The sequence below is a fragment of the Malurus melanocephalus genome, unplaced genomic scaffold (genome assembly GCF_030028575.1).
Source record: "Malurus melanocephalus ecotype Western Australia unplaced genomic scaffold, MMel_1.1 scaffold_230, whole genome shotgun sequence".
Taxonomy (NCBI): domain Eukaryota; kingdom Metazoa; phylum Chordata; class Aves; order Passeriformes; family Maluridae; genus Malurus; species Malurus melanocephalus.
Window position 1 is genome coordinate 481,191 of NW_026623462.1, and position 17,498 is coordinate 498,688.

The 17,498-nt window shown below is 46.6% G+C and overlaps 1 protein-coding gene across 1 annotated transcript; it reads right to left on the reverse strand.

Annotated features, from left to right (window-relative positions):
• Window positions 1-350: 350 nt before the first annotated feature.
• Window positions 351-17,204, reverse strand: URM1 (ubiquitin related modifier 1). The gene is made up of 5 exons (XM_057374692.1): window positions 17,120-17,204; window positions 14,363-14,433; window positions 2,213-2,294; window positions 1,165-1,213; window positions 351-455 (listed from the first exon to the last, which is right to left on the reverse strand). The coding sequence occupies exons 1-5, from the start codon at window positions 17,152-17,154 to the stop codon at window positions 387-389; spliced, it is 306 nt and encodes a 101-aa protein (XP_057230675.1). The 5' UTR covers window positions 17,155-17,204; the 3' UTR covers window positions 351-386.
• Between the last annotated feature and the right edge of the window lie 294 nt (window positions 17,205-17,498).

Sequence of the window (17,498 nt, forward strand, 5' to 3'; positions counted from 1 at the left end):
CCCCAGCCTACCCCCAAAACAGGCACAACTCTCCCAGAACGCCTCACTGCCTGCAAAGACACATCATCCTACTTWGGGTTCAGCACCCCTCTTCCTGCTGTCCGAGAAAACAAAGTCCCACATGCTGAGGTGCTCTCTGCTCGTTAGGGTACCTGGAAGTGCAGTCAGGAGAGGTGAAATGAGGACCAAAAGATGAATGCTGTTGTGGTGGACAGAAGGCCGCAGGCTGGCGGGGCTTTATTTGGATGTCTAGAACAAGTGAACGCAGTGAGATGCAGAGACTGGACACAGGCAGTTCAAGAGAGGTTTGGGTGGGTTAAGGTTTTTGTTTGGGTTTTTTTGCCCAGGGATTTGGATTTATATCCTCTTGTTTTTTTTTCAGGAGTTCACCCGCCGTGCAATGTTGAGATGAAAAGCACATTATCCTGGTCCTGGAGTTTATAATCCAGCTCGCCCTGCAGGCCAAGAAAATAAAAAGAAAAATGGTTTAAATGTCATTTCCAAATACAAGCTGCAAAGAGAAGACAACTCATACAAAGATGGTGAGTGTTAGGGAGCGCAAAAGGGGACAGAATGATGTTTTCATCATAACAGARGCAAAGGTGAGGGATCAGCCACAGTGCTGAAGCTCATCGCCCCACAGCGCTTTCTGGACCAGGGTTGTGACAGAACAGGTAGTTGCCTGAGGCAGGGAAATGGTGAGGGGCTGTTTGTTGTCTGAGSACAACAGTGGGCTGAGAAGGGAAGACATTTACCAGGTGCCTGTTKGAGTTGAAATCTCCCCATGGCCTTCACCTGCCGGGCACCACCTGACTGCAGGGGAAGGTGGCTCTGTGTGGGGCCTGAAGGTCCCAGGCACCCCCCACACTGTCACCCCACATGTGGGAGAACCTGCCAGAGATGCAAAACCCAATGACAGAGACCAGGGGAAAAGGGTGATCTCCCTTCAGACCCTGTCTGGCTGATGAGACTCAGCAGGTTAGAGAGAGGCTCCAGGCTTTTGAACAGCCACAATATGGGAGAGAGATTCCAGCCTGCCCCTTCCCCCTCAAATACGAGATGCTTTGCTTGGGGCAAGAATCAGAAATAGCTTCTGTGAGAGCAACCACAGAACAGGGAGAGCAATATTTTCAACAAAGAAAGTCAAAGTGAAGGAGTACAGACCATTAGCTCCCAGTCTGCRTCGTTGATGAGCACCAAAATTCCTGGCCTCCTGCAGAATTGAGAGAAATAATTAGGAGAAAGGGCTGCTAAAAAGCTCCACAAATAGTTAAGAACAAGGGATGTCAGAGCACAGATCACAAGCTGACTGCCTATAAAGCCAAAAAAGGGATCCTAGCATGGAGGTGGAAACAGGTACAGTCTGTGCCCTTTCTAGATCAAATAAAGGGGACGCAGGAGCAATCCCAAAGCTCATTTGAATGAAGAGGCACCATTCCCGAGGATGCTCCAGGATGACTGCATTTCCGTACGATGCAGAAAAGCCAGGTAATTAAAACCCACGCACGACAGTCGAGCGCAGAGAGCTCGATGTGAAGGCAGGGAAAGGCATTCCAGTGCCCCTACCACAGGCATTAAACACCTGGGATCCACTCCAAGCCCCTGATTCTGAGCAAAGGGATTCCCCCTCTTTGATCTTCAGTGTCCTGCAATTGTCTCTCCTGTTACCAGGGGACCTGGCACACGCTTCAGCTCACAAAGATCCGTGACGAATGTTAAACACCCCCAGCGCCACCCCGCAGTCAGGGATGGCTTGCACAGCTCACTCTGCTCCATTTCTCTTGCCTTCTTCCCCCCCAACCCCCCCGAGGCTGGCCCCATTTTGATAATAAAAATACATTTCCCAGAAGAAGTATTTGTTGGCATTTCTCAGAATGACTACTTCAGTCCCAGTGATGTCAGCAGGGAACAGAGAGACCTGCTAAACTCCTGGAATTGAGGATACAGGTGTTCCAAGTAACAATGGAGAGAAAATATAAGTGGCCCTGCTTCATGGTCAAGGTTTATTGATTTGGGGTGAGGGCTGCAAAAGATGCTCTCTGTGGATAGTGCAAGGTGTGGGTAGGATATCTCCTATTAGCACTTCAGCAAATCCTGTATTTTCATTGTCATTGACTTACTCAAGAGGAAACCCCCCTGCAAGAGGAAAAATCCTCCAAACCATGGGGCTCAACAGAAAAACACAAGGAGGATTCGTAACAACTGTACTTACACAGATTCCCCTTGAATAAATAATTCTGGTCGCTCTTTCAACAGATTCTGTTTGATCCACTTGAGCAGGTTTCTGATATCCCCTGGAAGGAGAAAGGACAGGGTTTACAAACTAGCTGATGGCTCCCAGTGATGCCAGAGCAAAGTGATTGTTTGTCCATGAAAGAGCAGATGAGGAGCATGCAGCATGGATGGGGATAGCTGCAAAGAAACCCACAGACATCCTGTCCCCATGGCTGGGCAGAAGACATTTCCCACAGAAAACTCATCCCACAAAGAATGAACGCAGCTCCCGCTGAAGCACCAGTCTGGCAACAGATTCCCAATGTTCAGATCTCTTTGACACATTCCATATTCTGTGCATTACACTGTCACCCAACAAATTGTGTCTAATTCTGTGTGTTCAATTAGATTTAAGAAGTCCAAACAAGCAAGCCTAAGAAGCTGAAAGGAGCAAAGACAGAYACTTTTGCATCAAAACCAGCATAAGCTCTTGGAGATATTTGGAGCTCCAGGGCCCAAATGTGTCCATGCTTGTGCATTAAACAGACAGGTGGGCCCTGCCCTTAGCTGCATTTTGGACACTTGCAGCATCCCTCAACATCACACCTGCTGCCGTGGTGTGTTCCCCACGCTGTGCCTGCTCCCTCCTTCTACACTTTATGCTTAGAGCTTCTTTATTAAAGCTCAGCCTTTATCTTTCCATTTCAGTAGGTGACAGGAAGGATTTGTCTTCATGTAAAAGGAGGAGGAGACACTGCTGGCGGGTTTTTATAGTATCAATTTTACTTTGTGAGGCAAAAACAATTTCTTTAGTGATAGCATCAGTTAATTTCCTATTGGAGAGGTGAGAAGAGACAGAGGGGGGGAACAATCCGTTACAGGGTTTAGAGAAGCTGACAAATTGCAATGTGGAGTTCTCCTGCATTTGCCTCTATATTTCACCATTCCACAAACCACTTCATCATTCCGAATCCACAATCAGTTATTCTCCTGGGGCTCCTTTAAACAGCCCTTTGAAAGCCCCAAAAGAGTTTTGTTTGTTTTCAAAGAAGCAAGGAAGCTTTCTGAAGGYACAAATCCACCAGTGAGGGCTGGAGCCTCGCTCCAGGAGGAGTGGGGATAGCAGGATGTGTTTCTTATGTGAGTTCAGCTCACTGTAATCACGAGGAACCTTTCCACACATGCATCTCTGGGCTAAATTCACTCTGTGTACCATTCCTCCTGTGCTTGTTTCATGACYAGCAATAATAAATGTCTGTGTACTGGCTCGACTCATCCCAGGCCTTACCCCAGGATTTTATGGGATCATGGATGTTACCCAGAGCCAAACTGCAGTTCTTCCAATAACGTCACCCTCATTGCTTCTGTCACACCCAGGATGAACAGCCCCAGCGTAGGCAGGTGCATATCAGCCAGGCAATGGGGATATGTTCATCTGCAGCAGATAGGGGCCTCTTCTCCTGGGGAAAGGAGGAGGGGGATGCTCTGATATTACCTCTGTTCCCCCCGCTTTCCCCAGGGCATTGGTGCCTCCAAACCAGCACTGTGACCCCAACACCCTGGTCCCACTGCAGGGCTGCCCAGAGCACAACAGGTACTGCTGCTTCCGAGCACTGGATCACTCTGATCTGGACAAAAGGAGCTGCTTTGTGCCTCAAAACTGCCTGGAGAGCTGGATCACCTGCCTGGGGCCAACCCACGACTCCCTTCTAATGACATGTAGTTAAAGGAAYAAAATAGACCATTTTCTGCCTCTTTCCTAGCAACATGCACCAGGGACAGGGAGCACCACTAAGGTGTGTGTATCTACATATATATACATACACACATATATATCTACACACATAAATACATTTTATATATATGTATATATACACACATAGCACAGGGGTYGGTCAGCCATCAGAACAGGAGTTAACAACATTCACCTTCCCCTGAAAAATGCTGCTGCAACGCCAAGCCCTCAGGATCTCACACCCAAACGGCTCCCGCTCTCCATCACCAAGAAATGAAAGCTGTAAAGGAAGGAAGATGGAGAGGAGCCTTCAGGAAAGGGAGGGGGGTGTGAAGGGGACACCAGCCCCACCGCAGCATCGCCYGCGAGCTGTTTCATATTTATGCATTTGCAGCAGGGCACACAACAATGAGCTGTGCCATATACCATTCTCCTTGCATGGAATAAGCAGCCCTTTCCTCTGGGACCTTTCAGGAGAGATCATTTAAACAGAAACACGCTGCACCAGCTGGATAAAAGRCAGCCACCTAGAAGCAGCCTGGACGGAGGGGCGAGAGGACTGATTTATTCGAGGCTGAGCTGGAAGACYCCCTCGCCCCATCTCCTTCCATAATAAATGTTATTTTCAGCCCCACCTGAGCCTACATTCATTTACTCCTACCCAGAAGTCACGTACACACATACTGAAGAATTTAAACAATACAAAAAAAACCCCAGACACCCCTGTGCATGCCTGGAGCTTGCCCGTTCCAAAAGGTACAAAAATTAAGACCCTTTCTCCACAGCCAACTTTAAGACGTAACACTTTCATCTGTTTTATCAGATGCACTGAATTTTTTCACCCACCTTCACATCTCTATGTCCTGTACACCAATATTACTAGAACAAATCAATTATAAAGGATGAAAAATGACCACAGCCACACCAAAACCATCTCCCACAAGTAAGATATTGAAAAGGAACAAGATTACTTCCATTGCAAGTGGTCTGTGGAGAAGCCATCTTGCAGCTCAGTGCTTGAACAGCAGTCTTGATCAACAGCTCAGGACTCTGTGTTCTCATGATGGAAATAATAAGAGGTAAATTACAGCACAACTGCTTATCTCTTACAGTTGACATACATAGTGTTCCTAAGACATTTTCTTTCTGATACYATGCTACGGGTCTAACAGGTTTCCAGCTCCCTGGGCCAAGGATTTGCTATGCAAACAGCAGGCTCTCTACAGATGACATATAAAGAAAGAAAAAAATCTCAGCCTGGTCAGGCACCACATCTGCTGACAAGTTAAACCATCATTACAACGCAGCGATTTCACACTTGTATTGGTCTGAAGCTGGCCCCCATCACAGAACAGAGGCATCTGCTTTGGCAGGAGCACAGTTGTACTACAGGTGTCGTAATTTGGCTGCAAAACCCACTGTGCATTTTGGCTCCAGAGGTAGGTTCAGGTGAGAGCTGAGACAACATAGCATTTTGCTCCAGCATCACCAACTTGAGCCCAGCTCATCCCACTAATGATATATTTTTATCACTGCTGCATGGTCTTATTGAAATCCTTTTGGTAGCCTACTCCATTTCAGTTTCAGCAAAAAAGTATCACATTAAAAAATGCACTCTTAATTCTCATTAACTGTCCTCACCACTGGCAGCATCAGAAGAAAGGCAAGACTGAACCAGCCAAGGAAGCAGAAATATTCTCAAACTGCAAAGGAGGGACTGAAGCACATGGTAGGAAATCCCTGTCTTATTTGTATACAGAGACAGTTTTTGCTGCTTGTGCTAACAGTACATCAGCCCTCTCCAAATTCTCAGGCAAAAATAATCTAAAGTTAATTAAAAAAAAGAAAAACTGACAAACGTTTGAGAAAACTGCTTAGTTCAAGTGCACAGATGGGAGCTCAAGCTCACAATATATGCAGAAAACCAATCACCCAGCGAAACACAGCGCTCAGGAAAAGGAGGTGTGYGCTTGCAGTGACACAAAGTCATTGCTTTGTCACGCAAGAGGATGGGATGCAGGAACTGCAGTGAGCACACACCAAACCAAACAGCTTCGGCTCCTGCTCAGCCCAGCTGCACCACAAACACTCCTGGTCGTGGCAGACAGAAATGCACACTCTGCTCTCTCCTCCTGCAAACCCTCCAAGRCCTGACCTTCTGCATTGCCCCAACTATTCCTTCATGAAGAATCTGCTGAGCTTCCTCYGCAACAGGAATGCATCTAATACTCCATTTTAGCACTGCCTGGGTTCATTTGCACCCTCAAAAGCGGGGCTGAAATCCATAGATCTTTCCTAGCTCAATAAAACCTCCTGGGCCTGACAGATTCATCAGTGATAACTCAGCAAAGAGRGCACTTGCTGTGTGCAGAGAGAACCTGGGTGCCTTGAATAAGAAACACCAAGCTGGGTATTGCACCAGAAGAATCTCACACTGAACTGATAAAGGTGCAGAAATATGGAAGGATTTTGTTCCACTGTGGTATTGAGGATATAGCCCTCAGCTGACACACAGCCCTTGGCTCCCAGGGAGCTGCACAGGTTACTGGTAGACTCACACACACATGCAAGGACCAGACATCTCCCTGCCCCCTACCTTAAAATCCATGTACAAATTTGCACAAAGCCCACAGTGCCTCGAAAGGCACCCAGAAGGTGTACTTACACCCATTTTCTTGCCTTGGTTGCAGAACCAGCAGATAATTTCAGGGAAATAGGGGAACCCTATAAAAGCTGAACCATGGAAAATTCCCTTCTGGTCTGCAATAAATAAGATATATGCAGCACTGGTCACTACGGGGTCAGTGCTGCAGGAGCACGGYGCTTTCCCGGGCCGCCTTGCGGATACCTCCCTGTGGGGTACCATTTCTTTGACCCAGAATAAGATCATTTATCATACTGACCATGGCTGAGCTCCAATTTGCTGAGGTCACTAACTCAGGACGAGCGCTGCTCCACCCACATTCTCAGCCACCGGCCTGTAACCATGACAAAGCCCCTTCCCTGCCGCTCCTCTGCCATTATTCCCCCTGCCTGCATGGAAATGTATGGAAAGACAATTTGTATGCCCCTTTCCCTGCTTAAGCAGCTTGTTTTTAAAACAGACAAACCAGCTCCCAATACCCGCTGCCCTTCCAGGTGCATGACTGCTCTTTGCTTTAGGATTTGAGGACCCTCCAGGAATCTGCTCTCTAAAAGAGCTCAAAAACTGACCTAAGGGATCCTTCCAACCCCTCCAGYCTCCCATCTGATATGCAAATCACTCCCTGAAGCAGACCAGGGTGTGCCATAAACTGCAGAAGAAGACCTGGAATAGCTGATATAAATGGAGTCACAGGCAAATGGGTTTGGTACTACGCAGAGTGAGCAGCCAGGCAAATTTTGCAGCAAGAGCAAAAYCCATTTTCTCTGACAAGTGCATGAGCCAGTCCTGCCACACACTGGAATGGGCGGTCATTTAAGTACTAGGGAAGAAATTAGGGGGTAACTACAGCCAGGCATAAGAGAATTGCAATTGTTGCTCTCATCTGTTCTTGTCTGCTACAAACGAACACCAAGGTCTTGGATTCTGTAATTTTTAATTGCTTTAAGACATCATTTTCTTGCTTCTCATCTAGAAGAGCAATGCTCTTCTTAATTTTCTTCTGTCCACAAAATGGGAAAGGATCACAGAGGTCTTCCRTAGCCTTCCTGTTAGCATTGGAGACTCAGAATCCCAGCTATCACCCAGCAATTCTTGGCCCTGAGGTTTTAATCACAATGCTTATGAACTGGAGAAGAGCTGTTTGGGATCTTCCACTGCCCACAGATTGCTGGTAGKAGAATACAAGTTCAAGGGATCTCCAATTCCACTGCTAGCCATCAGCAAGCCGCCAGATCCATCAGCTCCCATGACAAAAAAAGCAGCTTCRAGCTGATTCTCAGGGTAAACCTAATCCCTACTCATTTCCAAAGTCAGAGCATCTAATCCCGTAACACCCAACGCTATTGTCACTTCAGGCTCCCCAATAAATGCCAGTGCACCAAACTGTCTCTTTTAATTAGGATCACAGATCACTAGTGCTGGCCCAGGGTCTTGCCTTTCGTTCAAAATCGTCAAAGGAAGGAGCTGAGAGAGCCTCAAAGACTATTGCCCCAGCAGCAAAGTACCAGCCTGGGGACTGCAGACATTAAAAAAAAACATCTCCTTAATAGATCCTGTGATTTTATCCCTCTGCCAGTGCAGAATTATTCTCAAGACTGTCCTGAGCCTTGTCTCCTCTGAGGCTTGAGCACTGTAGACCTGCTACCAAAGCCCAAGGAGACTGTGCCATGGTCTAATAGTTTTTGCAGTCAAGAATCTTCTGCTAATGCACTAAACTCCCATTTCTYCATTCCTCCCTATCAATCTATGCTAGATGGTATTGCATCACCCTGGCTATAATCTGTCCTTCCCAATGATAAAGGAGATATCCCACCTCATCACTTTTCCATTCATTTATCCTGTTTAACCTTGAATGTTACTGGTTAATTTTTTTTTAAGCTCTCAGCAAGACAATTCAGAGAATGCATTACTAACCACCAGTGTAAAGCTTTGCCAAAACCCAGAAAACTGAAATATCCACTCTCTCCAATTTTCCTGGTTTCTGAGTTTTGGGTGTGTGCACAGGCACTGAGGGCTAAAARGGAAAACCTTATTGCTATTAAAGAGGTTATACAGAGCTGATGTGCAGCCCTGGACCACAGAGGAAGGTGGCTATTCCTGCCAGCGTGGAGAGRGATTCCCTGGCAGCCTGGCACTGCCCTGCATGCAGCCAGCCTGGCCGAGGGAATTCCCTGGGCTGGGCCCTCCCTGGCACTGCCAGCTGGATCAGAAAATGCCTTGAAGTCAACTCCTTGCCCCCCTCCCAGCCTGGCTGGTGGCTGTGTCCCCTCTGGCTGCTGGATGAGTCAGTGTCTCAGCTCAGCTCAGGAAACTGCCATGATTTTATTCCTCTAAATACAGAAATCGCCTCTCACTTTTGGGCTCAGTTCTGCTTTGCTATTATTAGACTTTCMTACAGGGCCAAGCACCATTAAACCGATTCCTGTCCACACAACCCAGCCACCCCCACAGATACTCCAAGCCCCTCAGTCTTACTTGAAAGGGAAAAAGAAAGGGCCAGTGAGATGATCAGGGTGGAGGAGAAGGGGGGTAAGATTTACAAGTGAATGGAGGTAAGAATGGAGCAGTTTGTGGGATAAAGGGGCTGCGGAGGGAGCTTTACAGATGTGCAGAGGGACGTCGGCTCATTGTTTAATTAAGCAGAAAGTGGCTCTTTTGAAAAGCAATTTTGCACAGGAGCTCTGAGCTCAGCAAACAACTCCTGCGAGTGAGGGCAGGAGGAGAAAGGAACAGCTGGCCCGGAGCCGTGTGAACCGCATGCTAAGCGGTTTAAAGGGCCCGGATCCTCCTCCCCAGCCCTGCTCCGCTGCCACCCTCTGAACAGCGCTGTCAGCACAGCAAATCCCACCAAGAGAAAAGAGGGAGCCGAGGGGGGGTGGCACAGAGGGGTTATCCTGCTAGGTGTCCGCACTGCAATACAGCGGCTGGGAAGGAGGGTGTAACAGCCAGGCTTTGTTATCCCAGGGATTTGGTCACACACAAGAGCTGGTTTCCCAGTGCCTGGGAAGCTCCTTCCACAATGAGCTGGGATGAGCTGAGCCASTAACGCGGCTCCACGGCCTCYCGGGAGGGTGATGGGGCTGCTCCTGTGAGGACAAACATTTGTTTCCCTGYTCCCTCTAAAGGGACCYGTGGYCTCRCTGGAACAGGGACCGGAGCTGAGCCCTGCGCCAGGAACTGCTCGATGGGGACRCGGCAGCGCTGCGACATCACCACAGCTCTGGTGCTGCAAACACCGCTCACCCCGACCCGGCCCAGCCTGAACTCCCACCCTGTGTAACCCCCTGAGTCCCCTTCCCTTGTCACCAAATCTGTAATTTCCTGCTTAAAAGAGATGCACRAGTGGGATGCACGAGGAGGGAATAACCCAAGCCCTTTGAGAACTGCAAGCACCGCACGCTGTGGTTAAAAAGATTTGACTGCATGAAGTTCCATAGATCTATGGGGGGTTTTTTATCATTCTTCTAATAAGCTCTACATTAGGAAATATATTTTTATTCTTTMTTTGGAGCAAATTTTAAAATTTTAGGAAAAATAAACAGAGCAATAAAAGCATGCCAGAATATTAATGACTCAACTACAACATACTACCCAGCAATAGCACTGGGCACTTACCAACAGCACACGACAACTGCTCCTCTGGATTTTACAGGTTATTTTGGCCCAGCACCCAGTCAACTCTGAACACGTGCCATGCTGTATTTTGTAAGCCACCCTGCCTGTAACACAGGTCTGATCTCCCAAGATCCCCAGGCTCTTTTCCGAGAAGATGAATGCTCCCAAGTCCCCAGMAGTCCTCCATGCTGTGCAGAACAAGGCCCTTGGAAAAGCAAAGCTCTCGAGGAGCACACCATGCTCTTCTCTATGGGGATTCAACATAAGCGGCACTTGGAAGCTTTATTTTAATTTTTCTTCTAAAAAAAATGTGATTGGCAGTGGGCTTTTTCCCCCCAGGGTTTTGGCAAAGGAAAACCACAAACAATTACCAAAACACAATGATTAATAATTTAACTTTCCAGACTTGTAAAGTGCCAAAACACAAGTGTGAATTCTTTATTAGCCCAGAAGGTCCCAGTGAGCACCACTGAAACTGGTCACTGCTGCTCCAAAAACACAAGTCCCTCCACTGAAGCCACAGGAGAAACCGGAATTTAAAGGTCTGTGACAGCAGCTGAGCATTCTGCAGCAMAAGTGCCAGAGACTTTATACACAGCCCCAGCCTCTGGGTACAACATCCAGAAGACAGCACAGCAGAGAGGTTTTGTAAACACTCTTCATCAGAGATGCTGCCGAGCTAAACCTGAAATGACTACAAGGGTTAAACAATGCCAGTGACTTCCTACCCTTCCAACAGCATCCACACAACTCACAKGGCCAAGACAAATCCACCACTGTGAGTCCCAGCGAGATGGAGGAACGAGCTCCGGCATCACTTGCAGAGCAGTCATACAATGATCTATTTGATTACTGAAGCACTTGGTTAAATTACTGTGGCTTGTTTCAGGAGGACGCTGCCAAATACATTTTCGGTTTTTAATCTAGGGTTTCTCTCTTTTATGCTCCATTGTCTCTAATAGTCTCTTAGATGCTTGAAAATAAAGTTGATTTCCCTGCCAATTTAATCCTCTCTCTATGTGACAAATATCGTTATTCCCCCAGCTGCTTTCTCCCACACACACTGTTTTTATGCAGAAGAAGCCAACAGGGCATAATGCCTTTGGATCCTCTAACAGCATTATCAGTGAGATCATCAGAGTAGCCAGAAATTTGGGACAAGATTCTTGTTTAATCTGAGGTCTTCTTTCTGCAACAGCTCTACAAGATTACATAGCCCTGCACAAAGTGTGGCTTAGGTAAATCTGCTGTCTATGCATATATACCACACCTTTCTAAGTTCCWACTTTGGCAGTAACTTCAACATGCAGACTGAGAGAGCTCTGCTGTGGAAATAAAGAACTGCTGTTTAACTGACATTAGGATACAATGCTGCTTGGATAATAAAAATAGGTCCTGCCACATGGCTGTACCCATCGTGGCTTGCTCTTGTCCCATTTGYAGCTTCCTTCCTTCTGCTTTTCCCAATCCCTCCAGGAGTCCATCTCCAGGCATCAGAAAAGGACAGAGAATCAAATCTTTTGGAAAAAGGTAACTGGATCTGAAACCCACCTACTTTCCATCTACTGCCTGTCACCAGGAAAAAAAGAAATGACCACATAAAGAATTTGCCCAAGCAACATTATAATTTAGAAAACGCTGATTACCCCAGCCAACCATGGAGCACAGCTTGTTTTATTCATATAAGTATTTCTAGGTATTTCTTCATATAATTTTCCATCTCCCTTAACTTCTGGGATATGTATAAAAATGCCTAAACAATTAAAATATAGGTGGGCCCAATATCCCAAAGAGAAGCAACTGTTCTGCAAAAAGGAGGACAAAGACAAAAATAACCTAGAAAGAAAGGAAGARTAGGTAAGAGAGGCCAAAACGGCCAAAAATAAGCTTGGTAGCTAATCAAATCACTTAAAATGGGGTTAGAAGTGCAGGTCTTCAAGCAGTGTTCATACTATGGATCTTTCCCTGGAGAATTCAGTGATGGACATTCAGGGTAAGGTAAGCAACAGCATGTGCYGAGTAGAACTGAGCTGTTTTATTTCTCTAATCATTGCAATTTTGGCTGCACAAGGGCAACAGAGAACATGCTATATATATATCTTTATTTACCCGGAGACAGGTAACTTAAAATTTCTTAGTGTGAACAAGGGAAATACATGGCATTAAGAACAATATAAAATCTAAAGAACTTACCAAATTTACTTATATGTTTCTAAATTAATTCGACTGATTCCTCACCACTACAATGTAACTGTCTTSTGGAAGTATCATGAGGGGTGTCTCCAGCAATCCTTTATTGTCAGAAATTCAGGCCACCTCTGCCTGCCCCATCCCTGTGTGGGCTGTAAATATCACTACAGCARCTGCCTCACAGCTCAGTTTATGCTCCTCAGATGCTGCAATCCACAAGCAGCCCCAAAACAAAACTTCCCTGACAGCCAAGGCACAGGACAGCAGCAAACCAGGGGAGCTGGCAAGGGGGCACACTGTCAGTTCTGCCACTCCTGTCACAGGGATAGCAGCATCTGGAAAACAAGGCAGCAGGAAAAGCTGGGAGCAATAATGTGTTAGCTGAATCTGGAATGAATCACTGGAGATCATGAGTTTGAACCCTGAAGCTGACAGACCTTCAGGGAGAGATTTATCCCTTAGGATAAACAGAGATCCTACCAAGGCTGCAGAAATCTTCCCAGCAGCTTCAAGTGGGAATGGATCAGGCCACGTACAACTACATCACTGACAACCATGGGGCTGGAAGAATCCCTCTTTGATATYAATACCCTACCCTCCCCTGGCAGAAATAAACACCTCCTACAATAACCCCTTCTTCTTGAGCATCTGATCTTGGTTTGAACAGCACCAAAGCAGTGGGTGTTACTGGGTGCTTTAAATTTGCAGAGCACTGAAGAAAATTATGCTCTAGCCCACAAGTTTATAAACCAGCTGTATGAGTGTTTTGACATTTCTTTACTACCTTTCATTTAAGGATCTTAAGTGCTTTAACAGTGCTGGAATTTAATGCTGAATTCTTTTGTGATACATGAAAGTATCACTAGCAACAGGGGAAAATTAAGCAACATGACTTAACTCACAAAGCAAATCAGCATCAGGTCATGTTTCTGGAGCTTTAGTCCCTGTCCTTAACCACAAGATAACACAATATTCCAGCACYCCTATTATACTTGAATTACACATACTTATGTCCAAGCATCAAAAGCACTTCTACCAATCTCTAATTAATTCCAGGCACAGCAAAAAGATTTCAGGTCTGGAAGCTCCCAGTACATAGATTATGGTATCAGTCACTCATGAGATATTGGTTGTTAACATTCCCTGATGGCTTTGTGTTATTTTGGTTTATAATCCCACTCAAATAGCAAAAAGCAATGCTATCTAGCTGGAAAAATTCAGAACATACCTGTGGCAAAATTACACTACAACTGAAGAATGCACACAAATAAGTGAGTTAGTCCAGCATTACTCAGTATTGATATTCCAAATTGCAAACCAGGAATTATGACTCTTTATCCTTGGGACACTCCTGTTTTTTATGGCAGGGAAGACCATGGGCAGGATGTCCAGCATCATCCCATTTGAGTATTACATTTGCTGTTTTCAACAGCAGAGTTCATATTAAAATTTATCACATTTGCTTGAAAAGTCAAATGAATAGCTAAATAACATTTATGTTAATATTGCTTCACATTGCCCCACACATATCTATACACCACGTAAACACACACACATATATATATATATATATATATATATATATATATATATATATATATATGTGCCTCTTGGAAACCTCAGAACAGGCAGGAAAAAACAAAGGAGAGAGGAGGTTATTGGTGGTTTCAAGTACCAAGAAAGATAAATGTAGGCTTGATGGAAACATCCAGAGGCTGTTGTCTATCCAGGAGGAGGAAGGCAAAATTCTTCAGGAACAACTTGATTCAGAAGTGTTTAGAGGACAGAAAAGAGCTCAGACTTTGAGAAGTAACCCCTGTTTGCCAAGCTGCCTGATCTATGGCATGTCTGAAAGAAATTTCAAAATACTTTGATCCTAGCTGCCAACTAACAGTACTGTGCAAAACAGCTTTGTTTCGTTTGTTGTTATTCTGTCAAGTTATCCAACAGGTTCTGATACTCACAAGGCTCTGGTTGACAGGGCAAAGTCACCTGATGCTTTTTGACACCATCGAACAAGAGTTCTGCACCACCTCTGAAATAAAAACAATGAACCACTGAGATTTTGCTTTATTGTCAAAAGAAGACAGTACAAAAGAGGTGATTTACATAGATGCCACAACAGAGAAAACAAATGACACAGACTATATTTAGYACAGGATTCCCTTTGTCTTGTTTTTTCCTCTCACAAACCACAAGTTCATAGGGGAAGCTGCCAGCTCCCAWTGCCAGCACAGAGAGGAGGCTCTGCTGTGGGCCAGAACCCCACGGTGCCAGGCATCATCCCAACAGAACGGGAGGATGGTTCCCATCTCCATGTGCTCCCAAACCACTGTGCAGCACTGCCTTCCCTCTCCAGCCACCAGCACTGCTTCTACCCAAACAATGCTACGGCCGCCACACCATGGCCAGCATCGCTCATCCCCAACACCTGCTAGCCAGAAGTCTCAAAATTGAGCATCCTTCTGGAATAAATAATCSCTCAGTTTCCATGTGTGATCACACAGAGAGGGGAAATGACTCACATGAGGTTACAGATCAAGTCAGAGCCAGCAGCCTGAGAATCCTGACAACTCTTTCTTGATCTACTGACTACAACATGTCCCAGAAGGACACTTGACTGTGAGAAGCAAGAGATGAAGATKACAATATATAAATAAATAAATACACAATCTTCCTCCATTGAACAACCTGATGTTCATCCCTCTTCTGACCCTTGGAAGACATTAGGGAATACCCTCAGATAACAAGTGATGGCCTTGTCAAGCACAGGAGATGGGGTTTGAGCAGGATATGCCAAGGCTGGCAAGTAAAGGAGCTGGTCCTCACACTGGAAAAGAATGGAATTTGAACTGGGTCCAGGCACCTAATCTTAGGCTCTTTCAAAAAGTAATTAATTTTTGTAAGTGCAACTTAGAAGACTCAGCAAGCTACTCACTTTTGCTTCTGTTCTGGAAAAAGTACAGCTGTGAAAACTTTGAGCTTTACCACCATCAATCAGTTTTCATAACGCTGTAAGGCCACAGGCCAGCTCTGTCTTAAATTATAAAACTTCGCCATGTGAGTAGGGACACACATGGATAACAAACACAAAAGCTACTTTAAGTTACAGGACACAGCAGCAGAGGGTGTGAGCATTTGACTCTAGACTGAACCCTACACTCTACTCCAAATTTTCAACAACTAGAAAATGCTTATAAAACTCAATTCACTTAATATTCAACTAAGGTAGGAAAATGACCAAMCCATTTTCAAAGGGCATATAACTGTGGCAAAATGTTCTTCCAACTGAAATGCAGATTATTAAGAAAAATTGTCCTATGAATTTACTTTCTGGGAACTTCGTGGTGCCTCTCCTCCCTTGGAAACCAACACAATAAAGAGAAATATTTAAAACAAACAATGCCCACCTAAATATCAACAAAGATACTTCYAGACGTTACCAAGTTCCTTTAAATTCACTATCTAAAAATGCCACAGTAGGTTTTCTTGGCTCTGCAATGGCAAAGCACAACAGAACCCTTGTTTTGCCCTCAGCAGCATTACTTATATGCAGTAACTCTCCTAAAGAGCACTCTGTTGGTGTTCTTCCACCAGCTCACAACAAATAGTTATCTCAAAATTGAAGCAGTGATTATTAACATGAGCCGAGATTCATGCGAGGGAACAAGTCACAACAATTATATGAAAAACATTTTTTCATGTAATGAAAACAAGGTCACGCTTTGTTACAGTGGGAAATGTAGATTGCAAGATAAGGTCCTTCTGTAAGGCGCGAGCTGTGGGGAACTCAGCTGTGGTTCCTACATAGAGAGCTCATTTATGCATTTCCAAGGGAAGCAAAAATGCATCTCACTCTTCTGGGAAAATTAGGAGAGTTGCTGCAGCTGGAAGCGGGAAAGATAGAGGAAAGGATTCTTAAGGAGAGGGGCATTTAAAGGGTTATGGCATTTCTGTGTTCGTGAAAGGGTGGGAAAAAGCGAATAAATAGCAGCCTTTTAGCTTCTGCTAAAAGGAGGCTTTAACGAAATAACACAAGTATTTCCACAAATATGCACAGCTTCCACTGCAAATGCTTTAAGATCCCAGGGCCAGAGCGTGAGCAATGCTGATACTACAGCAGCAAAGGCCTGGAAACTGAAATGCTACAGAGTGAAGACCTGGCAGCTTTACAGTCCTGACACGGCTCAAACACAAAGCACAGTGAGGGCACGTGTACACACACAAACACACACACAGACAGTGCTGAGAAAAAAAAAAAAAGGCCGAGAAACGAAGGGGAAGTTTTTATAAATAATTTTAATAATTAAAATTAAAAAACCAAACAACTCAAAAAGGTTGAAAGAGGTGAAAGGTAAAGAAAGGCCTGGCRGAGGACGCTCACAGAGACGAGAGCGAGGCCCCGCGACAGACGGGCAGGGCGGCTCGGCCTCACGTGGCGGACACGCTCCGGTGGTGTTCGGCCCTTCCCGCCAGTGCCTGGTTCCCCGATTCCCCGGGGGCGGCAGCTCCCGCAATCCCGGCCCGCAGCGCCGTGACAGCGGCGGCACCCGGGCCTAGACGCGCCCGTAACGGCCCCGCAGGCCGCGCGCAACAACCGCCCCGCCGCAATGCCGCGGCCGCCTCACCGGGAGGCCGGCCCATCGCGGTCCATCGCGGCCCTGCCCTGCCCTCTGCCCGTCTCCGTCCCCGGCCCCGCCGCCGCCGCCGCCCGCGCTCACCCGAACTCCACCTGCAGCGACACGGGCGCCGCCATCTTGGCAGCGGCGGGCGCGAGGGAGGGGCGGCGCGCGCGGGCCGCGCCGGAAGTGCCGCGGAAGACTTCCGGCCGCGCCGCGTTGCCCCGGCAACGGCGGGAGAGGATGGGGCGGCCCCGTCTGGGCCTCTGCTCGCGGTCCGGATCCCTCCTGCCCCGTTCTCCCTGCTCCTGTTCCTCCCACGGAATGGGGAGATGCCCCATTCGCCCTGCTCCTGTTCCTCCCCCGGAGAAGCTCCCGGAGGGCCGGGATCCGGCGGGCAGCGCGGCCCGTGCCCCCGGCGGTCTTATTTTAAAACACCGATTTCTGCACCAAGTTCAGGCTTCACCRCGCACAGAACCCC